At 48.8% G+C, this 25,279-nt stretch overlaps 1 protein-coding gene across 1 annotated transcript in view; it reads left to right on the plus strand.

The window, feature by feature from the left end:
* Positions 1-25,279, plus strand: part of LOC129335180 (neuronal acetylcholine receptor subunit alpha-7-like) — a 122,662-nt gene that overhangs the window by 10,357 nt on the left and 87,026 nt on the right. Inside the window, exon 3 of the mRNA XM_054987620.1 lies at positions 24,226-24,270. Within this exon, the coding sequence (XP_054843595.1) occupies positions 24,226-24,270 (45 nt within the window). The remainder of the gene's footprint in view (positions 1-24,225; positions 24,271-25,279) is intronic.

The following is a 25,279-nucleotide window of genomic DNA, read 5'->3' on the forward strand; positions in this document are numbered from 1 at the left end:
AGAGTTGAATAGTTCACAGTTCAAATGGCTTTACTACGCTGGTTTACTTAAACATTCGAGGGGGGGGGGAAATGTGGAAAACGCTGACTGATTATCTAATTAAGCAGCCAGGGCTAAAAGGAAGCAACAACCCCATGGTTAAAGGGGGAGATAAAAGTAATACAACTATGTTGGAGAAACAAATTCCCAATGTTAAAAAAAAGAGAAAAGGTTAAAAGGAATAAAAACTACTTAGCATCTTGGAGTGAGGAAACGTCTGACGTCTGCCCTTCCCACACTCGGGTTTCTCTTCAGAAATCTCAAATCAACTCAAAGACTCCACAGAGCTGCGTGGGCTCGGCTCAGCTGCCGCTGTGTCGATGGAAGAAGAGATGACAGAGGGGGCCGCAGGGTTGGAGCACCATATCAGCTCCATTTTCTGCCAGACAGCTACCTGCCATGGGGAACTATCACTCCCCCAGAGATAAAGATGTTAGGAGCCGGGGGGGCGGGGGTGAGGAACAGAGGAGTTGGAAGAATATCTGCTGGGGAAGTTTGTTTCTCACTAGAGACTCCCCGGATGTAATGGCTAAAACAAGGTCAAGAGGAGACAAACTCAGCCCTGTGTCAGCCCTCCGTCAGGAATTGGAAGTAACAAGATGTGATTTATTGGCCTTGCCAGGACTCACCCGGGAGTGGACAAGAGCAGCCTTGCATGAACCCCTTCCCCCGAGGCCATCAACCCAGGGGGGATCCGAAGCTTGGGCTAACCCCCTGGAAGAGGATGAGATGGAGGCGGAGGGGAATGTCTCAGAAGTCCCTAACTCTGGGGATGAGCGATGGCCCATTGGGGGCTAGTTACAGGTTGTGCAAGGGGAACTGAACGCTCTTAAAAGAGAGATGGCCCAGGTGATGGGAAGGTTCCAGGAGACAGTATGTTACTGGCCGCCAAGGGGAACACCCGAGGACCACAGGTGAGAGGAACCAACCATGGACCCGGAAAGGGGGCTGAAGGCAGTACCAGCACTGCAGCTGGCAGCCATGCCACCGCGGGAACCAGCGCAGAGACTGGACAATCCCCCAGTGCTTTACCCACCAGCCCTACCACTGAGAGCCGACCTGCTAAGCCACCCCCTGATCACCTTGCCACCTTGGGGAACAGCAGTGGGACCGTTGGGCTATCAACCCCTCCCTCCACCTCTTATGGGACCTCAGGTCACCCAACCAAGAGGAGGGCTGCCGGCTGGGCTGCCCCTACAACCTCCGGGGGGGAGGGTGCCAGTTGGGCCACACCTGCAGACTCCGCAGCCATGGCCCCTTCTGCTGATTTTACCTCCTCCTGGATTTCCAGTCGCCCCACAAGGGGTCCCTCCTGCCATGCCACCCAGCTGGGGTGGCACAGATTGGATGCATGGTTCGAAGGAGACCCTGAGGAGTTGGGATATTTTATAGTGCAAGCAATGGAATTTTTCCAAGAGTGGGGCCACACCTTCCTGAACGACCCCAGCCAGGTAAGCCACCTGGACTCACGGCTGGATGGTTTGGCAGCTAAGTGGTATGTCCCCCTATGTGAGGCCAGGGCCCCGGAGCTGCAGAACCTTGGAGCATTCGTACAAGCATTGAGGGTCCAGTTTGAGGACCCACTGGAAGAAGAACGGGCCTGGACGCAACTGAAGCAGATGCGGCAAGGGAACTGCCCCGCCCACGAATATGCTGTGGAATTCAAGCAATATGCAGCGAAGGCACGGGACTGGTCTGAAGGAGTCAAAATCGAATTTTTCCGGGCCTGCCTGAACCCAGACCTGGTGGTCAAAGCCTTGATGGAAGATGATCCAGCCACCTTGTTGGGATGGATCCAACTTGCCTGCGAGGTCGAGAACCAAAACCAGGTGGTGAAGCTCATAAGGATGCAGCACCAGTCAACGGGTAAGAAAACCCCACTGGGACCAGGGAGAAAAGAGAAGAAGACCTTCGACCCATGCTTCCTAGACACGGATCGAGCTATCCACATGAGAAGGGGACTATGTCTACAATGTGGAGGAGTTGGCCATTTCGCCAGCGAATGCCCAGGTAGCAGGAAGGGGAGGAACATAAGGAACTACTTGCTAGAATGAAAGGGGGACCACTGCTGTTAGATCTTTCATGTAGGTTTAAAGTCACAAAGTTATATGCTGAGAATCCCCAAGTGGGGAAAATATTTTTCTTGGCACAATACTATAATACTTATCCCCACATGGGGCTATCTGAGATGATGCCTAAAATAGACACCTTCTGGGGGAAATTGACAACTGAGGTAAATGTTTCTTTTTGCCTGTGGGCAATCAGGACTCAAAGGTTGGAAAAGCATGTCCTTCCAAAGCAATATTTTCCTACTGTACTTAAAAAAGAAAAATCTCTGTTATTGAGTAGTGTGTGGGGGGAGCTGTGTGATTCTTTTGATGTAGTCATATATATCCACTGTGTGATTCTTTTGATGTAGTCATTAAAATTTCCAAGAGAATGTATTTTTCTCTCTGAGATTTCCAGTAATTACCACATTCAGTAGTGTTAGAGCTTATTCATTGAGGACAATGAGGTTAAAAAGTTTCATTAGTGTCTTTGCCTCAGTTTTTGCACAGTTCAAATATTAAATCTCTTTCAGAAAAGGTTTAGATTAATTGAAATGTCAACAAACCTTTATATCCTGATCACATAGTCCTCCTTTTCATACCAACATGGCACGCTGGCATTTTCCACAGGACAACTTGGGGGCATGAATGTTCTATCTGAAAACAAGACCTTTTCTTTTGTGCACCCCGTTTCTATCTATCTGATCACCCGCGGGGAACGAGGGATGACTGCATTGTACCAAACCAAGCACTGTGGTCACAGTTGTTATTGTTTTGTTTGATACAATCAAGTCATTCCCAGTCAGGAATTTAAAGATTCCTCCAACAGCAACCTAATGGTTCTGCGTGCCCAGTCCAAATCCTCTCCTAAGATTTGTAATGCAGGAAAGGAGGTTTCTAGCAAACATTTTTGTTTACATTTGGGGGAGTGTGTGTGTGTGTGTGTGTGTGTGATTTTAGATTTTTTAGATTTTTCTCCATGGTTTGGGAGGCTTACAACAGTTATGAGTTAAAAATGTAATTTAGAACATACATTAAAATGGATCTAAGAGCCAAGCTACAAGTGACGCCTGACACAGGTTGGACACTTGTCAGCTTCCCTCAAGTTTTGATGGGAAATGTAGGCATCCTGGTCTTGCAGCTGTAATGGAGAGCCAAGCTGTAAAACCAGGACGCCTACATTTCCCATCAAAACTTGAGGGAAGCTGACAAGTGTCCAACCTGTGTAAGGCGTCACTTGTAGCTTGGCTCAGAGTTGAATCTAATCCAAGGTTTTCATAACTGGGCCAGACACCTAAAAAGATTTGTACTGTGTTCCCAGTAACACTGCGTAGTTGTTAGATTGTCAGGCTAGGATCTGGCAGACCCAGCTTCTGCTATGGAAGCTTGGGCCAGTCATCGTAGACTCTTAGCCTAACTTTCCTGACAGTTTTGTTGTGAGGATAAAATGAAGAATAATATAAGCCATTTTGGGTCCTCCATTGGGGAGAGAGGCCAGGGTATAAGTGAAGTAAATTAATAAATTAATGAATTGGACTGGGGGGGGATGTAAAAGGAGCACGTGTCCTGCTGGAATGTAAAAACTTTCACTTGAAAGACCTTGTGTGCCAATGCATTTAAAATTATACTGGGATCCAAAGTTGTACTACAACTTGCAACTTTTATCTACAGTACCAAAGATGCAAGGTACAGCTACCCTGTACCAAAGATGTGTAACTGCTGGGGATGTGGGAGGATGCAGATCTTTTTACATACATTGAACTCTTTCACCTTTTCCTCTAGTGTCAAGACTACAAGATCTCATAGAGGACAAAGATCGTGCCAAAAATTTGCAGCTCTTGCTGTTGATGCAAAATCTGAAGTGTGCATTTGTTATATTTTTATCCCAGCCAAGGAGTTCAGGACAGTGTGCGTGGTTATCCATGCCAGCCTCAGAACAGCTCTGTGAGATATGTTAGGCTGAGAGAGAATGACTGGGCTAGAGCCCACTCAGTTTATTTCATGGGATTTGATCTTCACTCTCCCCCATCCTTATCCTACTCTCTAGAAACTTTATCATTCCGGTATGTGGCAGATGTCCTTCTGGAAGGTATAATCTTTTGCCCTTGACAAAAGTAAATGGATAACGATGCAAATGGCAACGTTCGTTGCAAGCAGGGCTTTTTTTCAGCGGGAACATGGTGGAACGGAGTTCCGGCACCTCTTGAAAATGGTCACATGGCCGGTGGCCCCGCCCCCTGATCTCCAGACAGAGGGGAGTTTAGATCGCTCTCCACGCCATGGCACGGAGGGCAATCTAAACTCCCCTCTGTTTGGAGATCAGGGGGCGGGGCCACCGGCCATGTGACCATTTTCATTGAGGGCGATTTAAACTTTTAAAAACTCCCCCCTTGTTCCAGCTGTCTCAAAGTGACATCATTGTGTGGTCTTGAGTTCCACCACTGATTTCCACCACCTCTTTTCCCAGAAAAAAAAGCCCTGGTTGCAAGGATGATAAAGGCCTTATCAAAATCATCTACTGCTGTTGTGGCTGATGGATAAACTTACATATTTTGCCAACTGTCTGACTGAGTTGCTCTAATTGTTGCTGGTTTTAGTTTAAACTTGTTGGGATTTTAATGATTGTAACCAAATTGTAAGGTATATTACAGTTTTTACTGTTACTATGATTGTTGTATCATAACCCTGATGTTGCAAAATAGTAGAGTCCAGTAGCACCTTAAGGCTAACCAATTTTATTGTAGCATAAGCTTTCAAGAACCACAGCTCTCTTTGTCAGATGCAGAGAGCTGTGGTTCTTGAAAGCTTATGCTACAATAAAGTTGGTTAAAGGTGCTACTGGACTCTCTACTATTTTGCAACTACAGACTAACATGGCTACTCCTCTGAATCCTGATGTTGTTGCTGTCAATTTGCTAAGGCTGTGAGCTATCGCAGTAAAACTAATGATGAATCTTTTGCCCTTGTTTTTCCCCTGGTCTGGGTGATGCAAATCCCAGTCTGTGGGTTTCTTTAAAGGAGTCACTTCCATGTTGGAAATTGCTCACAGCCTGCATGTAGTACATTGTATGTGAGGGGGAAATCACATATTTACGTTATACGGTAGGCAGCCATGGCTGGAAACAGCTTTCTATTTCATGTACTCCCAGAAAGATTGTCACAAGGGACTCTACAGAGATTTTCTACGCAGATACGATTTTCCTGTTGGAAATCTTGCCTGGTGAAACGCAGCCTGGAGATGGGGGCGGGGAGGGGGGAATACCAGTTCCTTTAATTAAACCTGGAAGGCAACAAGGAACGAGTTAAGTTGCACTGGAGTAATAAACTTCTGATGACCCAACTGCGGGAGCTGCATTGATAAGCAAAGACTGCCTTTGCTGAATTTTCATTGCTGTAATATTTTAATGGCATGGGAAATGCTCAGGGAAGGAGCAGATAGCCCTGGAACCATCGTTGAGCCGTATAACACTTCAGTGTGCTTACTTAGTACCTGGGCTGCTGCCCATCCAGAAAGAACAGCAGGCTAGAGTGAGATTGTCCGTCGTCTTGCCAGGCCAGAAGAGAAGAGATCCTACGGTTCGGTGCCCGAGTGCTGGACTTTAGGACTTGTTTACAATACTAACAACAAGATTTTGTTTTAAAGCAAGGAAATCAAGCAAGCAGTCTAAAATACCTCGTCATATTCAGTAGCCAGCACTGCATTCCCAATATAACATCTGGATTCATGAGATAAAACCATAATCCTTATAGTACATCCTGTGCAAATCTTTTCCGACCAGTTAACTTCCACTGGGTAAGCTTGGCTGTCAAGACTGAAACATACAGAAAGCATGATACAGAAAGCTGTAGTAATGAAAGGATTATCCATTCAGTAAATGTTTTTCATTTGTAATGTCTTAATGGGAAATGATGTTTAAAAGGAGGTGTTGCAGGTGTGGCGGGGGTGGGTGGGTGGAATCTTCTTTCCCTTTTTTTGCAACTGTATTATCTCCCCACCCCACCCCTGTAATATAGCTATGCCAGGTTGCTTTATAAAAAGAATGGGAGGATACATTGCTTTAAATATGTAGTTTCTGCTTTGCATACATGCCAACCTAATGACATACGAACACTAAAACAGTACCTTCCAAGCTGGATGGGCACACTACCGTGTTGCATGAAATTGCTCAAATGCCATGAGAATTAAATGCAATTTTAAGCCCAAAGTACGGACAAATACAGAAGGGGTTGCCCGCTGTAACTCTTCATGGTTTTTCTGCTCCAAATTTTTCCCCTTTCAATCAGCCTTTACTGTGGAGGGCAGTCCACTCTGCACCTGGTGTCATTGGACCATCCAGTTATTCTTGATGAAAAGAAGCAGCAGTTTCTCACCCTCTTGGGGGACTGTCTGTTGCCTATCAGCAGGGCTTTTTTTCTGGGGAAAGAGGTGGCGGAACTCAGTGGGTTGCCCTCGGAGAAAATGGTCACATGGCCGGTGGCCCCGCCCCCTGATCTCCAGACAGAGGGGAGTTGAGATTGCCCTCCGCACCACTGAGCGGCACGTAGGGCAATCTCAACTCCCCTCTGTCTGCAGATCAGGGGGCGGGGCCACCGGCCATGTGACCATTTTCAAGAGGGTCCGGACCTCCGTTCCACCGCAGTCCTGCTGAAAAAAAGCCCTGCCTATCAGAATGAGTCAAGGCCAGTGAAGAGAAGGTTAACTCAGGAAGAAACACACAGGATTTGTCACTTTACCTTCATCTTCGTTCTTCTGTGCCTCCACACATGGGGACTGCGCAGGCGCAGGCCAGCCGCCGGAGAATTTTCTAGAGCTTCCATGGCTCCGAAGGGGCCGTTTGTCGCGCGCCTCAGCGACCGTTTTCCCGCCCAAACGGTCACGTGATCCTCCAGCGACCAACGGCCCCTTCCCTCAGTTCTCTCTTCTTGCCGCCGCTTGGAGAGAACGTGAGCTTCGTTGCTCTGTGCTTTGTGCTTTTTTCTGACTTCTGATTGATCTTTGGCTTTTGACTTTGGACTTCGGACCTCGACTACTCTTCGGCTTACTGATTTGGACTTTGACTGGACTCGGTAAATACGACCCGGATTGTTTGACCTCTCTCTAGCGTGCCCCTGAAGATGGCCTCAAAGGCTCTCTTTAAGCATTGCCTCCAATGCCACACGAAAATGGCCAAGACCGATGGCCATGAACTGTGCCTCTTTTGTTTGGGGGAGACACACAATGTGTCGGCCTGTAGGATTTGCCAGGGCTTCACCAGCAAGGCCCGGCAGGAGCGCAAGGCCCGACTGAACTCCTCCCTGTGGCAGAAGGTCATGTCCGGGGGCGCCCCGTTACCTTCCCCCAAGGCCGGCCCTAGCCCCTCTGCTGAACGGCAATCAAGAGCTGGCTCAGTGGCCTCCGCGAGGTCGGGGTCGAAACCGCGTCCCCCGAGTGCCTCGGCGTCGAGAGCGGCCTCTCCAGCGCAGGGACCGGTGCGGCCGCCCCGTAGCGCGTCTTCCACCAGGTCGGATCCGAGACCGACATCGGAACCGAGGATCCGGGTACCGAGTCCCCGATCGGAACCGACGACCGGGTCGATTCCGATGAAGTCTAAGAGGTCGAAGCCGAGGTCCCCTTCGAAGGCGAGGAGCGCGTCGGTTCCGAGGTCTTCTTCGGAACCGGCAAAGAAGAAGAAGAAGACCAAGCATCATCGGTCGCCGCATCCCGCTCCCCAGGAGGAGGTCATCGTGCTTCCTCACACGCCTTCCCCTCATCTGGGTTCCCCCGAACCAGAGGACCTCGCCGTGCCGGTGCCGGATCCGATGGCCTTCGAGACGGTGCCCGCAGAGTTCTCGTCGGGGCCGGAGCCGAGCCCGCGCCGTCGGAGCCGACCATCGCCTGCTCTTCGGTTGCCGAGGCTGGAACCGAGCCCGTCTCCTCGTCGGAGCCGTCCTTCCCCTGCCCGTCCATCTCCACCAGCTGCCGGTCGTGAGCGACGTCGGTCTGGGGACAGTGTCCGATCGGCCCGGTCCACTGCGTCCCAACATCAACAGGCCTCCTACCTCCCCTCGCCATACCGTTGTCAGTGGGAAGGGGCACCTGCCGGCTTCTCCATGTCGGAACCGGGGCCATCGACGTCGAGGCCGGCGTGGGCTCCCCCTCCACTCCAGGTTCCGGAATCCCAGCTCGGTTCCGATGAGGAGGATGTGGAGAGCTTTGGCGGCTACCAGTCGGAGTCCTGGTCCGAACCGTCGCCGGCTGAGGAGCTAGTGCCATCTGCGGACTCGCCATTCGAGGACCTCCGCATCTACGCCGACCAGATGGCAAGGATGGCCAAGGCTCTCGAGATGGACATCTCTTCAGCAGCCCCGAAGACCAAGGACAAGCTCCTCAAGCGTATCTATGGGGATAATCCGGCGTCCGTTGGCTTCCCCATGCTCGAGGGTATTGAGGAGATTGTGGAGAAGGTGTGGCAGGTGCCCTGTGATCAGCCTCCAACATCCAAGCGCATCGAGCAGCTTTACAAGATCAAGCAGGGCACCTGGCCGGCACTGGTGAAGCACCCTCCACCTTCCTCCTTGGTCACGGAGGAATTCAACCCCCGACGGTCGGGTCACTCCTCGGTGCCTGCCGATAAAGAGGGCAAGAAGCTGGATGCCATGGGCAGGCGCCAGTACATCGTCGCTTCGCTGGGTCTGAGGATCGCCAACTACCAGACCATCATGGCAGGGTACCAACTGTACCTCTGGGAGAAGTTGGCATCCTACACTCGAGACCTCCCACCTGAGAAGAAGGCTGTCGTCTCCCTGTTGCAGACAGAGGCTGTCCGGCTGTCTAAACAGCAAATGAATGCTGGGAGCCACGCTGCCGACACTGCTGCTCGGGGAATGGCTTCGGCGGTGGTCCTCAGGCGCCACTCCTGGTTGCGGTCTACGGCCCTGTCCCAGGAGGTGCGTTCCAGGGTGGAGAGCATGCCCTTTGAAGGGGACTCGCTGTTCTCCAAATCGACCGACGAGACCCTGAAAAAGAAAAAAGAGGACAGGCAGACGGCGCGGTCCTTGGGGCTGGCTCCTGCGGACAAGCCCTCCTCCAGGCCACGGTACGCTCCCCGGTCCGGCCCTTACCACTACCAGGGCAGATACCAACAGCAGCGACCGGGCTACCAACAGTATCCTGCCTACCAGCAGCGGCCTTACCCTCCCGCACAACAGCAGAGGAGGCGTCGGCCCTTCAAGCCTCGTCCGGCACAGCAACCGGCCCAGCAGAAAGATCAGCAGGGCGCTGGGAGGCAGTACTGACGGGTCACGCCAGCCGTATCCCCGAACTTTTTGGACAGACTGAGTCCACTCCTCTCTGAGTGGGAGTCAATAACATCTGACTCATGGGTCTTAACTATTGTTGAACTGGGATACGGGCTGGTGTTTGTTGAGCTGCCTAGATGCAGTTCACCCCTGACGGCTGTCAATAACACTATGGCCGAGCTGGATGCGGAGATCGTGTCGCTCTTGGCCAAGGGTGCTGTGGAAGAATTGCCCTATGAGGAATCTGTAAAGGGTTTCTTCTCTAGGTTCTTCCTGGTCCCTAAGAAGGATGGGGGCTTACGTCCCATTTTAGATCTGAGGGGCCTTAATGCCTTCCTCAAGGTGACCAAATTCAAAATGGTTACGTTGGCGGCTGTGATCGCCTTGCTGAAACAGGGAGATTGGTTTGCGGTTCTTGACTTAAAAGACGCATACTTTCACGTGGGCATACGGAAGGAGCACAGGAAATACCTGAGCTCTGTTTACCGGCAAAGGGTTTTCCGGTATAAGGTGCTCCCCTTTGGCCTGTCCACTGCCCCACGAGTGTTCACTAAATGTGTGGCCCCTGTGGTTTCCTTCCTACGGGAAGAAGGCTGTACCATCTTTCCGTACCTCGATGACTGGCTCATCGTGGCTGAATCGGAGTCTAGGCTGGTGCAGGACATTGGCTTGGTACTTAGCACTTGCCAACGCCTGGGGCTCCTGGTGAACTTGGAGAAATCCAAGCTGGTGCCCAACTGCAAGGTGTCCTACATTGGTGCACTTTTAGACTCTGTGGAGGGTAAGGCCCTGCTCCCCTTGGAGAGGGCTCGGTCCCTAAGGGGTCTAGTGTCCATGTTTAAAAGGAACCGGTTCCAGTCTGTGCGCACTATCCAGTGCTTACTAGGGCATATGGCAGCGGCCACCTCTGTGGTGCCTTTCGCTAGGCTGCGTATGCGCCCTCTCCAGAACTGGTTTGTGCGGAGGTACGATGCTCTACTGCACCCTCCGTCCCTCAAATTCTCTATCCCGAGGGTCATCCTCTCCTCCTTGGACTGGTGGCTGTCTGATGACAACTTGTTTAGAGGGACCCCTTTTGGGTATCAACACCATGACATCACGGTTACCACTGATGCCTCTCTGTTGGGATGGGGGGCTTACTGTGGTGATGTGTCTGTGCAAGATGTCTGGTCTGACAGGGAAAAGACCCTCCATATCAATGTGCTTGAACTAAGGGCCATTCGTTTCGCACTTGTGTCTCTTACAGCACTGCTGAGAAATCGTCAGGTCTTGGTGCAGACGGACAACACGACTGCCATGTACTACGTGAATCAGCAGGGGGGCACAGTGTCCATGGCCCTGTGCCGGGAAGCCACACTCACTTGGCAGTGGGCTATCAAGAACGGCGTGTCGCTCCGTGCTATACACGTGGCTGGGTCAGACAATGCCCGGGCAGATGCCCTCAGCAGGGTCCCCTTGCTGGACCACGAGTGGGAACTGAACGTAGAGTGCGTTGGGCCGATCTTCCAGATGTGGGGTCATCCAGTGATAGACGTGTTCGCCACTGCGGCGACCACCAAGGCCCACACGTTCTGTTCCAGGGCAGGGAGCGACCCCCTCTCTATTGGGGATGCCTTCCAATTTACGTGGACGCAGGGCTTGCACTACATGTTTCCTCCGTTCCCCTTGATTCCCAGGGTCCTGTGCAAGATAGAGGAGGACGGGACGGACTGCATCCTGGTGGCCCCCTTCTGGCCACGGCAGGTTTGGTTCCCGAAGCTCCTGCGGATGTCCCAACGGACATATGTGAGTCTGCCCCCTCGGCAAGACCTTCTCCTAAATGGGAGCCTAGTCCACCACGATCCCAGGAAGCTGCACCTAACGGCTTGGCGGATCGTTCCTCCCCGATAGGCTTTAATGACGAGGTACAGAGGGTTCTCCTGAATGCTCGTCGGCCATCCACTAGGCGCGCTTATGCGGCCAAGTGGCGCAGGTTTGAGCTCTGGGCACTTGCCAGAGGTGTGGTGCCTGACAGCAGTCCCTTGGGGGTTGTGTTCGAGTATTTGTGCCACTTGCGTGGCCTGGGCTTGAAGGTGTCCTCCCTCAAGGTACACTTGGCAGCGATATCAGCTGCTCACACCCGGGTTGAGGGTGCTACGGTGTTTTCTCACCCACAATCCCGCCAGTTCCTTAAGGGCATGTACAATCTTTACCCACCTGTGTCGGCGCCAGTGCCTCAGTGGTCGCTGTCCTTGGTGCTCTCACGTCTCATGTTGCCTCCATTTGAACCTATGGCTACATGCCCCTTGGATATGCTATCCTACAAGGTAGCATTCTTGGTGGCCGTCACATCGGCCAGGAGGGTCAGTGAGCTGTCTGCACTGCGGTCTGACCCTCCCTTTCTTGTGTTTCATCCCAACAAGGTGGTCCTGCGTCCCTGCCTCGGGTTCCTGCCCAAGGTGGTGTCCGCCTTCCACCTCTCGCAGGATATCTCACTGCCTGCATTCTTTCCTCAACCTTCCTCTAAGGGGGAAAAGGCCCTTCATTCCCTAGACTTGAGGAGGGCCCTAGCCTTTTACCTGGATAGGACGAAGGAATTCCGCTCCTGTCCTCACCTGTTTGTATGTTTTGGGGCCAAGGACAAGGGTACCAGGGCTTCCTCACAGACCCTGTCTAGGTGGATTGTGACGGCCATTAGCAAGGCCTATTCCCTGGCAGGGGTGGCTTGCCCGCTTCATGTCAGAGCCCACTCCACGCGGTCCCAAGCATCCTCTTCGGCACTCCTCAGGGGGGTGCCCCTGGTTAACATTTGTAAAGCAGCCACATGGTCCTCTGCAGACACCTTTGTCAGGCATTACGCCGTTGATGTCAATGCGGAGCAGGATGTATCTGTGGCCAAGGCTGTCTTACACTCCCTTTTTTCCTGAGGGAGTTTTGGAATGACTTTCTTGGCGTACCTGCTGGGTACCCTTGAGTGAAAGTGTATATATGTACCTGGGGGTGTGTATATATGTAAATATTGAGTATTTATGTGTCCTTACACAGTATTTTTACATAGATGTATATATGCATATCTATTTATTGTTGTTCTTGTTTGCTTAATAAAATTGTGTTGGACTTCACCCCCGCCTTCCTTATTGTGTGAAGCTTGGTACACTCCCATGTGTGGAGGCACAGAAGAACGATGAAAACAGGGTTAACATACCTGTAACTTATGTTCATCGAGTTCTTCTGTGCTGACACACAACCCTCCCTCCTACCCCGCTGTGAACTCCAATGCACGATTTTGTGATGGCTGTAACGGAAATTGGTGTTTTTAAGGTGTTATGGCTGAAGTGTGTTGGTCAAGCGGCGGCAAGGGAGAACTGAGGGAAGGGGCCGTTGGTCGCTGGAGGATCACGTGACCGTTTGGGCGGGGAAAACGGTCGCTGAGGCGCGCGACAAACGGCCCCTTCGGAGCCATGGAAGCTCTAGAAAATTCTCCGGCGGCTGGCCTGCGCCTGCGCAGTCCCCATGTGTGGAGGCACAGAAGAACTCGATGAACATAAGTTACAGGTATGTTAACCCTGTTTTCCTAATAACAGCTTGCTCAATCTGTCTGAATACATATTCAGACGGCTGGTCAGATGGCCGGTGGCCCTGCCCCCTGATCTCCAGACAGAGGGGAGTTTAGATGGCCCTCCGTGCTGCTCAGTGGTTCAGAGGGCAACCTCAACTCCCCTCTGTCTGGAGATCAGGGGGCGGGGCCACCGGCCATTTGACAATTTTTGCCGAGGGCAACCCACTGAGTTCTGCCACCTCTTTTCCCAGAAAAAAAGCCCTGGGTATGCTTACACTAAAACATAAACCCGTTCCATCTTTCCCCATCAGTTTATTTTTATGTTAGTAAGATGCATAGTTTCTGCCTGTTAAAAGACAAGGCCTGTATTCGTGGAAGTGAGCAACTGTAGTCCATTGGTACGGAAGTTTGTGAGAAATTTTTGTTTAGAATAATGGGTGTCTCCTTGTTTTGGTGAGCTGAAGTAATGATTTTAAACTGCCTAAAACACAGACACGAAAGCATACATTCTTGATTTATATATTCTTTTATAACATGTTGATTTTATAACTCATTATGGTCCTGCATAATTTTTAAAAGGGTATTAAATTCATTTGAAATGTCCAGCATTTCAAATGAATTTATTATCCTCTTTAAAGTATGCAGGAGAATAATGAGTCATAATGAAACTATCCCATTTCAAATCACAGATTGGACGTACAATTTGTCTCTCCTCCCCTCCCCCCTCCAGAAGCAGTGCAAAGACGAGAAGAAGCCATTTAGGTTTGTTGCAGGCCTAATTCTTTCCTTCCTTCGTTTCCTTTTGTTTAAAAGTTTTTTTAAAGCTTTGTGACCCTTGCTGAGAACCAGTTTTCAATGAAATGTGAGGTATAGATCTTCTGTATATAAAGACAAGAGTCCTGAATGACTCATCAATGCCCAGCCCAAACTCCTGGACCTAGAAACATGAAAGTTGGGGAGAACATTCCTTTCATGATGTAAACACCCACCAAGAACGGATTTATGAAATTCGCCCTCTAAGGGGGTAAAAAGGGGTCAAATGTGTTTTCCTAAAGGGATACATCTTCCCTATATGGCTGGCAGGCTGCTGCCTGCTTGCGCCCCTGCCCACTGCCAACTCGGCTACTCTTCCCTGATTGGGCTAGCCTTTCAAGGTCATTTGCATATGTGGGCTGATTGGGGATCACAACATTCCACACCTCATTCCCTCCCCCAGAGACAGTTGGAACACAGAGGTCATTTGCATATGCAGCCTGATTGGTCCTCACCCCTCACATTCTAAACAGTATGCAGTATTGGGAGTCATTGAATGTGTCCTGAGGTCAAATGCATCTCACAGTCTTCCGCTCAAAGTTCCCTACGGTTGCCAATCTCCCTGTGGGGCCTGGCTTTCCTGTGTGGCTGGCAGGCTCCTGCCTGTCCCCCTCAGGGCCGGGGCACCCATGGAGGCCAGGTAGGCGGTGTCCTCAGGGTGTGGGGTGGTGGAGGGGGCACCAGAGGAGGCGCGGGGGGCGGGAGTGCGTGCCATGGAGCTGCAGCCTCCCAGCCCTCCCGCCCCGTGTTGCCGCCACCGCCAGCACACGCCCCCGGCCAGGCTCAGCAGCCGCGGGCAGGCGTCTGCGGGGGTGCAGGGCAACCGAGCGGGAGAGCTCAGAGGCCACCCACGCGCCATCCCAGCCGCCCGCTACAGTGATTGGGCCGGCGCACGTGTGCACCTGTGATGACGTCATCACGCAGGCCGGTACGAGTGTGCGCGCGCACACACAGGGGCGTCCAGCTTGCCGGCTGCTGCAGGCGCTGAAAACCCTGGCGCCTCTGCTGGGTCCCCCCCCAACTGGTCAGCTGTGGAATTCTGCATTCTGAGGTAAAAATCAGGTAAAGGAAACTGCAGACAGTTGAAGAGAGACAGTACAAGACTCCTGAATAGGGATAACATGCTTTGCTTTATTCAAACACCTTTGTGAAGCTTGGGTACTATGCTATTATACTACAAAATCAACTTAAAAACACACACAAACCAAAAAATGTTACGTACTCTTAAGTTTTATAACTAGATTTAAAGTAGTTAAATACCATAGTGAAGCACAGATATCAAGCTAGTATATAATAAATATAACTCACGGAGTTCACTACCACAAGAACTTGACCATAAGAGAATTGGTTTATGAAAAGCTATAATAACTGAATAGGAGCTCTGTTTCAGTTTGGAGATAGTACACCTCTGAATGTTGGGTGTGGTTGGTGTAATGTTGCTTTACTGTCTCAATTGTGACCTCCACTGAAGCCATCTGGTTGGCCTTTTTTTCTGACTTAGCAGGCCCGTTCTTCAAAATGGCATTCTTTGACAGTAGTCTAGAGTTCATAGAATCATAGAGTTGGAAGGGGCCATACAGACCATCTAGTCCAACCCCCTTCCCAGTGCAGGATCAGCCTAAAGCAGTTCCTTGTGCCAGTCACAGAATATCGAGCTCTCTAAGTGCAAGATATTTTCTCTTCACTGTGCTAGAAATGAAGCAACTGCCTGTCAAGGCCAGCCTCATATATGTACCTATTTTGAGTGGATTGGTTCAGGCTTAGGGTTGCCAGCCCCAAGTTGGGAAATTCCTGGAGATCTGGGGGGGTGAAACCTGGAGAAACCTGGAGAAAGTGGGGTTTGGGAAGGGAAAGGCATGAACTTCTTGAGAGGAAACACGCTGAATGTCACCACTAGACAAACTCTACCAGGAATCTCCTGGTTTCCTTGCATGCCTGGGATTTCATTAAAAAAGTGGGGGGGGGGCAGCTACTGCAAGCAAAGGTTAGATTAGAGTTACCAACATCAAGGTAGGAATTACCTGGAATTACAACTGATCTTCAGATGGCAGAGATCAGTTCCTAGATTTGCCAACCTCCAGGTGGTGGCTGGAGATCTCCTGGATTATATCTGATCTCCAGCTGACAGAGATAAGTTTCCCTGGAGAAAATTGCTGTGGCATTATACCCAGTTGAGGTCCCTCCCCAAACCCTGCCCTCTCCAGGCCTCACCCTCCAAATCTCTAGGAATTTCCCAACCAGGAGCTGGCAACCCTCTCAGTTCCCAGGAGGAAATGGCAGCTACGAATGACAGATTCTGTAGCGTCGCATCCCCCCTCCCCTCTCCAAACTCTACCATTCCCAGGCAGTGCCCTCAATTCTCCAGCAACTTCCTGAACTGGCAGTGTCAGTGTTTCCGGACTGTGTATTCTTTCAAATTACAACTGGACAATCACATGCTTTGAAGGATTCCACATGAGAAAAAAGATCCATACATTTTAAAATGGCAGAGGCCACAAACCTAGTTTACTGCTTTCTCGGCAATTTGTTCAAACGAGGCCTATGTGTCCAGCACCCACTCAGCCATAGTACATGGGTGGTGACAGGGATTTTTTCCTGGGAAAAGAGGTGGTAGAACTCAGTGGGTTGCCCTCGGAGAAAATGGTCACATGACTGGTGGCCCCGCCCCCTGATCTCCAGACGGAGGGGAGTTGAGATTGCCCTCCCCTCTGTCTGGAGATCAGGGGGCGGGGCCACCAGCCATGTGACCATTTTCAAGAGGTTCCGGAACTCCGTTCCACCATGTTCCTGCTGAAAAAAAGCCCTGGGTGGTGATGTGCAGAGTTCTGTGTGGATTGTCCTAAGCCCTCACATTTTGACTTGGGTCTCCTTCCTAAAACTTCTTTTTGTGCATGTGTGTGACCTTGCCAACTGTCTATTTGATGGGTGAGCGAAGAACTTCAGTGTGCTTCTGACTGAGGTGTGTGAGGATCTTGCGATCATTCGAGTGAGAGAGCTTTTCTTCCCACTTTTCCTCACTCCTGCTGCTTCCACTCTCTTGCCTGCCGCAGAGCTCATCTGGCTTATTAAAAGGACTGACCTAGAAGCCAAGAAGGAACTGAGCAGCTCCTTTCTCCAGCTGCTGCACGCAGAGTTCTTGCTTCAGGCCTAAGAGAAAATAGAGAAGACCCCCCCCCCAGCTGATGTTTGTCTTCCTGTGGTAGCAAATCCTGTGGGGTGCTGCCCTCACAGCTGGAGAGCCAAGGCTTTAAAAGACATATTTTTGCTCTCTGTAGGAACCCTGGGTTTTCAAACTGCAATGCATGCTTGCATTATAATGCCGAATGTGTATTTTTTAAAAGGTTGTGCAATTGTATGATTAGGAAATGCTTGCCCATTTACAGTATGTTTCCTTTCAGACATTACAGTCAAGGGATCTGGGAGGCTGGCAACTGCACATAGATCCTCCCGCTATGGGCTGCTGTCATGTGGTCTGAAAAGGGCAATATACAGTTTTTCAGTTTTGATATATGTGAACCATCCAGAACCCTTAAAAAGATTCATGTAATGTGTACAGAGGCTGCATGCGCACGTGAAATCTGCTTGTTGTCTCTTTCAAACATCATGACGGCCATGTGTATTCGGAGGATCAAAGGCAGTATGTACTCCTGATATGCACATTTGGCAGGCTCTTCGTATACACAATATTAATATCTGAAAAGGAATTGTGTTTTCAACTTGGCCTTGATGTTCTTGCTTGTGGTAATATGAAGTGATAAAAGAGTTATTCAAGCTTAATAGAGACAGGATTTATGCCTGTCTATAGTGGCAGCTGCCATTTGCGGACTTGGATTTCTTGCATTGCTTGCTTATTATGCTGTTTCTCAGTAATCAATATATCTAATTAGATATATCAATATATCTAATTCTCAACATGGCCAAATCTGTGGTTAATAAAATAATAGAAACAGCACCTGCAGCATTAAGAAACAAATGCTGGCAACCACAACAGTATTGTCAGCCTTCAAGCCTAGGTTTCTGTCAGTGGAAGGCATGGGGATGGGCAGCACCCTTTCCAGAGCTATTTTGTCCTCTGATGGAGGACTCATGAGGCCGGGCCTAGCTGTAACTACCAACAACTTGATACCATACAACTTGAGGTATCTGGGGCTGCATTTCCAATATAATTTAATCATCTTAAATCAGTCATAAATAGGGCCAATACCAGGGCCTCAGCTATATCCCAGTTCTTCTACAACAGAGTCAACCAATTCGTACCAGCTGCTTTGAAAGTTTTTAAGGCCAAAGTGACTTCCCAACTATTATAATGCATCCCAGCATGGATAAGCGCATTTGACTGTGCCACCGAACGAGCACAGGCCAGTTTTCTGTGGGAAATCATGGGTGTGCCACGTTGTATTCCATATGCAGTCCTCTGTCTAGAAACTGGCCTAAATGTTGTGGAAACAAGTGCGTGGCATAGCACAGTAAAATATTGGCTACACTTGCGTTATACTGAAGAGCCAGGGAGCCTTATATAATAAATGCTCTTAGAGTCCAACATATTAAATTGGCTAGCCTACATTGGAAAAAAAATCACCATAGATATATCCATGGACTCGTTATACCCACTCACAGTTTTGGAGGTCTATCGGGTAATCAAACATAGATTCCTGGATACTGAATATCAGAAGTTATCTAGCCAAGCCAATAAATCTTGTTCCCCTCTAAGTTTCAAGATTCCCCTCAAGACACGTGTCTTGGCTTCATATTTATCTTCCCTGCAGTCACCAGGAGGGTTGCCCGGTCCCTTGACTCCCCCGGCAGATTGGGAGCCTGGCACCTATCTTGCTGCTGCCCCGGTCACGTGCGTGCGCTCCCAGCTTGCGCGATGATGTCACTTCCTGGGTCAAAGGGTGGCTAGGAGCACTCCTGCAGGCTGGATCGGCCCACTGTGGGCCACGATTCAGCTTGAAATGGGCCCACTGCGGGGTGCGTTTCAGCAGGAATTGGGCTGCTGTGGGCGTGGGGTAAGAGAAAATGTCACCACTGCTTTCAGGAAAGGGTAAGAGAAAATGACGGCAGAGAAAATGAGATGCCCCCTGTATGTCCTTGCCAGTCCCCCGCTTGTATTTCTCTATAACCATAATCCCCTTTGCAAATAATTAGTTTTACCTGCAAAACAAGCTACTTGCCCATCTGTTATTTCTGCAAATGAATTGATAACTTTATACGAGTACTGTAAAGTAAATCTTGAACATTAAATTTAAACGCTCTTAACAGGAGCCCTGGTAGAAACCTAAATTTCCCAAAAGGGAAGGGGCTCTCAAAGAGCAAAGGTGGACTGTGAATAGCCCAAGCACACCCGACCAACAAAGTCAGTTACAATACAAGCAGTACATTCATGTTTTTTTACATAGGTATGTGCAAAAGGCATAACGTCCAATTAGGACAATCCAAGAATACATTCAAACCTTGAAATTAACAAAAGCAATCAAATTGTAACCGCAACGGGTTCGCTAGCAATAGATCATCCCGTATCGGATTCTCCTTCTTCCAAGCAGTTACAGAAGGATGAGAAGCAATTTAGCACGCAAAAATCAAGTCCATTCAAACAGCTCGCTCCCAGGCGTAAGGATGATCTATTGCTAGCGAACCCGTTGCGGTCACAATTTGATTGCTTTTGTTAATTTCAAGGTTTGAATGTATTCTTGGATTGTCCTAATTGGACGTTATGCCTTTTGCACATACCTATGTAAAAAAACATGAATGTACTGCTTGTATTGTAACTGACTTTGTTGGTCGGGTGTGCTTGGGCTATTCACAGTCCACCTTTGCTCTTTGAGAGCCCCTTCCCTTTTGGGAAATTTAGGTTTCTACCAGGGCTCCTGTTAAGAGCGTTTAAATTTAATGTTCAAGATTTACTTTACAGTACTCGTATAAAGTTATCAATTCATTTGCTTAATTTACTGTCTTCTGCAATTGACTTGTAGTTAGTTGGTCGCGTTTTTGTTCTCCGCTCAGTAATACGTGACTCTCTCCTTTGGACCTTCATCTGTTATTTCTGGCATGCAGGGTCAACAGAAAGCGCCTCGTTCCATACGTTTCACACTTCTAGATATCGTTGCACGTAAAAATACGTTCCATGCAACACGGTGAGAGTCAAGAGACAGATAGGAGGTTACGTGCCTACAGGGTGCCCTGTAAGTTAGATGGGGATTGTAGCACGTGCCTTCCTGGGTGGCCTTGGGCCAGTTACACACCCTCAGCTGCTTGACATGGAAAGGAGGCACCAGGCTGGCCATGTGAAGAAGAGGTACCCGGCCAGACACAAGCTCCTCGGTCACGCTGCAAGGAGACACCGGGCCAGAGAAGCCCCTCAGCCATAGGACAGGGAGAGGGGATGCCAAGCCAGTTGGACAAGCCCCTCAGCCCTGTAGACACAGGGGGCAGGCACTGGGCCAACCCAGCCCCCCCCCCCAGCCATGCTGTGTGTGGAGGAAGCACCTGGGTGGCTGGGCACAAGCCCCTCAGCAGCACCAAGAGGGGGTACCCAGCCAAGCAGAGAGGCACTTCAGCCACCGGGAGCTGGGAGATGCCCTGTTTGGGACTGGCTCTTTCTCCCTCTCCTCTCCTTTGGGGGACAGGGGAAGGTCCCCACAGTGATTCTGGGGCCCCTTCCTTCTGCCTGGGACCTCAGAATCACTAAGACCATACGACTTTCTCTGCTGTTTCCTGTATAGGGATGAAGAGGCCCTGGCACACTTTGATTATATCATTGGGAGCCTTGTTCTGGTACCGTCTCAGTTAGGGTTGCCACCCCCAGCTTGGGAAATTCCAGGAAATTTGGGGGGTGGAGCCTGGAGAGGGCAGAGTTTGGGAGGGGAGGGGCCTCAGCAGGATATACTGCTGCAGAGTTCATCCTGCAAAACAGCCTTTTTCTTCTGGGGAACTGATCTCTGTGGCCTGGAGATCAACTGCAATTCCAGGATATCTCCAGCCACCACCTGGCAAGTGGCAACCCTCCTCTCAGTCCTATTTTAGAACTGGGAGTTTTATTCACTATGATACTAAAACCTTGGTAAATGAAGTTAGCCTTCCCCTACTTATACTAATTTGGTGTCTGAATCCAGTTTGAGCAGTAGTGGCTGACTCTGACCTCTTTCCACCAGTTCAGAATTGCTACGGAGCAAAAGGGAAGATAGAAAGTTTAACAGTCTGAAGTTGCAATGCCACCGCTTTTTACAAGTCCCAGTTGGATGGCATTTCAAAAACTTTATAGACTTACCTTCCAGACATCAAAGTTATTCATGATTCAGATAATTATTTGTGGGACCAGGATACTTCATTTAATGTCTGAGAGGAGAAAAACTGCTGTTGGCAAGGAACTGTGGACCCTTTGAATCATTTTGACAACCTGTCGCATACCATGCAATGATGCATGTAACCTGGTCTGCTCGGGGCTATCCACGCAGGCACACAGCAGAGTCCAAGACTTTTGGTAATGAATTTGCTGCATGCAAAGCGGAACTGGCAAGTGAGAAGAGAAGGTGTAAAAATCTAGGTGTCATTTTTAATTTGCACTGCCTTGAGCCAGAGCATTCGATAAACATCTGATCTATTTATTATGGGGACGTTCTATTAGGAATGGAACTGCTGGAGATCAAAGTACCAGTAAAGATATTGCAGCATCCCAAAGCCATCTTAATAATGGCCATTTGCATATCGGGGGATTTTTTTACATGATAAATTTTGCTTAGGGGAGGTGCTTAAATCCAATTCTGTTTTGAACGTAGTAGCAACATATAAATAAAATAATATCTGTCAGAGTGTATGGTGATGTGTTAGGTGCATGCATACATGCACTCAGTAGGGCTTCTGCAATTAAACTGAGAGGAGATGGAATAAGAGATCCCATTCCTCCAGGGGATCCCCCGCTTTCACTCTCTGCCCCCCACTCCACTAACCTGGCTAGCAGGGGAGGAAGGCACAGGAATGGCCCTCCCTGTCAGGCTATGGATGACAGGATATGGCAGACAGATCCCTGGATCATTACAGCAAGACACAGGTCCTTGTTTAAATGACTTTTATTCAGGAATCAGATCTTTTCCATAGGCACAGGTCTATAAGTTTACTTAGAAGCAAGGATGCACCTGAGTAGTACAACGTCCTTGAAAGGAATAAAGGCTTGAGGAAAGTACAGATCTAAATACTCAAACATTCCCCTCCCTTCTAACCCACAAGTGTGAGCGGGAAGAAGTCTGGGAAACTTTTCTCGAGTTTAGACATTAGCTAGACAAGATATAGAGAGCTGTAACGGGCGTGCTCCTGGGGCAGCATGATGTCACTGACGTCATTGCACTGCCCTGGGAGCACTCCCATGTTTCGCCATGGGCCGATTTGGGCCCGAAACAGACTGAATTGGGACCGTTTGAGGCCCATGTCAGCCTGCTGAGAAGTAGGTGTGTGCTGTGCCTGAGCAGTGATGTCACCAGAAGTGATGTCACTGCACAGCTGCAGGGCCACGTGTGCATGGTGTGCATGAGTGAAGAATAAAGAAGGGAAGATGAAGGGAATAGCCAGGTCTCCCCCCTCCCACTGGGAGGGTAAGGGGACCTGGCAACCCTAGAAGGAAATGGGAACATTGACAGCATGGTGAATAAAACCTGGGTCGGGCATTTGTCCATTTATTTCTGCAGGTAATTTAACGCATGAGCCGTTACTGTGTGCCAAAGGGCAACAGCTGAAAGGGTCTTGGATCTTTGGTTCATAGCCCTTGACTTGCTGTCATGGCCTGTACAAGCCATGTTAGTGGGACCAGTACCCGTCCCAGACAACTTTGTTGCTGCTTCAAGTGTGTGTGTGTGTGGGGGGGGTGTCTGTTGTTTGTTTGCATACTATATTTTAGAGGACACTTTAAGCCCCGGAGTGGGAGAAAAGTGGAGTGTAACTATTTAAAGAAATGTAAATGCAGTCACGTAAGAAGACTCAAGAAGGGAATACATGGAAGCTTCTTGAAACACTCTCCATAAAATAGCTTATACTTGCTGCAGAAAACAATGGAGAAGAGGAAATATATGTAAAAAATACATCAAAACTACAGAAGAGTCGGTGAGTTACACTGCAACCCAAAACTGGGTTGGATTCTTCTAAACCCATTGAAATCAAATGCACTGTTAGTTTATTGCAGCCCAAATATACAGGAGTCCAGCAACATCTTAAAAGATATTATTTGTAAGGATCTGGCAAGCAATTCTCAAAAGACTTCACTGTAGGCAGTAAAAGAACTTTATTGAAAAGCTGCTAGTATCATGAACTTACTCCATATTTGCCAGGAATAACGTTCATATGAAAGCATCAAGCATATATAGGCTTTCAAAGCATGGACAAATCCTAACCCCCACTCCACCCCCATCTAACAGCTAGGCTCAGCGGGAAAACATTTAAGCAGGAAAACAGAACTGATGTGTAGGATTTCCAAGGTCGTGGTGTCTGGAAACTACTGGGTGTAGTTCAGAGGAGCCTACAGATAAAAGCAGGAACAAACGCCTCCCTTGTATAGTTTTACAACGCGGGTCTGATAGGCAAGGTAATTAACAGTGGCAGTCCATTCAAAGAATAGCCTCAGCGTCTAACCATAACCAGGGCTTTTTTTCAGCTGGAACATGGTGGAACGGAGTTCCGGAACCTCTTGAAAATGGTCACATGGCTGGTGGCCCCGCCCCCTGATCTCCAGACAGAGGGGAGTTGAGATTGCCCTCCACGCAGCGCGGAGGGCAATCTCAACTCCCCTCTGTCTGGAGATCAGGGGGCGGGGCCACCAGCCATGTGACCATTTTCTCCGAGGGCAACCCACTGAGTTCCACCACCTCTTTCCCCCGAAAAAAAGCCCTGACCATAACCGTACCATCAAGAGTTAGACTACTAGCAGAGAACAGCAGGTTGTTGCTGGGCATGGCAGGTGATGCTAAGCACCTGACATTATTCCAGCATATGTTTTTGTGGACTAGAGTCTGCTTTATCACACTGTGCAGACATAAGGACCAGTTTGCTGTCTGAGCTTTAACAAATTTTGAGACTCCACTTGAGAGGCAACCGATCTCACTTATTCAGACTTTCTATTTCACAAATTGATACCTTCCCCTTTCTTCTATTTCATTGTTGCCAAAAATCTGGTGGATAAATTTTCATTATTCCTGGACCTTTGAGAATGCTTTGGGTCTACTTAATTGATGGTTCTAATATTTGAAATTTTAGCGATGTAAATACGTTTTAATTTGTAAAGGCCTATGGCCATATACAATACACTTTTATACTGTGCTGTACTCTATTAATTTTTTTATAATCTCTAGATTTTTTTTAGTGCCAAAATTAGTTATGATGATTCTGCTATCTATTATAACTAAGAACTTGTACTCCTGTTTTTAATTTCTTTCCTAGCACTAACCTGGAAAAAAATGTGAATGAAATTATTCATGGTTGGATAAAAACATTTTACTTTAATTATTTTTCCACCTCCCTTTTTTTCAGGATGAAAAGAACCAGGTCTTGATAACAAATGCGTGGTTACAGATGGTAAGTAATTTTGCAATTGCTCTTCATCAGTGGCTCCATACTTTTGAGTCCTTGAGAAGCATTTGTTGAAGAACAGCATTTTCATAACAGAAAAAGATAAATCCAGAAGAAACTAATCCGAACAGGCCAAGATGAGATAGATGCTCAAAGGTGATTTGGGTTTAGCAGTTTTCAAAAAGAGCAAAACGCTTAATTTCCACAAGAGATTTCAGGTCAGACTTGAGCCCTTTTTAGTCGTTACATTTTTTGGCATTTATACCTTGCATACTTGGAAAGCGTGTGACGTGAACCTCACACCATTTTGTGTGAATGTACATATTGTCAAACTTTGTAAATCTGAATTTCCAGTTGTGTGTGCCAAAGCTGGGAAACAGACACATTGTCCTAATCACACAATATGTCGATCACATGTATTGAAAGAATAATATGCTGCATTCTCTCCCAGTACTTTGTATAGTGTTGGAGTATAGCAATGTCTTGTGTACAAAGAAGAGCAGGAGATCCTGCAGGGGGCAGCAAGTTCCAGCTAGAGAGGCCGGAAGGCAGAGTACCTTCTTTCTAAAGGAGATTTTCCTTGCGTGTCTGCAGAAAATTAATCTTAGGCTCGTCTTCTAGTATTCTCCACACTCGCTCTCTTATCTAGCAAGGCAGCTAGTTTTAGCTCTTCTCTTTCTATACAGTTAGTTCCATAAATAAAGCTTTTGTTACTCATTAAACAAGTTAGTGTCCTCGCCACTGCTTAGGCACCCTGGCAACAGGTAAGAGTGCCAAAAATGTAATGACAAAAAAGGGCTTGCATGCAGGGCTTTTTTTTCAGGGGGAACGCGGGGGAATGGAGTTCTGGAACCTCTTGAAAATGGTCACATGGCAGGTGGCCCCGCCCCCTGATCTCCTCTGTCTGGAGATCAGGGGGCGGGGCCACCTGCCATGTGACCATTTTCTCCAAGGGCAACCCACTGAGTTCCACCACCTCTTTCCCCAGAAAAAAGCCCTGCTTGCATGTAAATTT

The sequence above is a fragment of the Eublepharis macularius genome, chromosome 8 (genome assembly GCF_028583425.1).
Source record: "Eublepharis macularius isolate TG4126 chromosome 8, MPM_Emac_v1.0, whole genome shotgun sequence".
Taxonomy (NCBI): domain Eukaryota; kingdom Metazoa; phylum Chordata; class Lepidosauria; order Squamata; family Eublepharidae; genus Eublepharis; species Eublepharis macularius.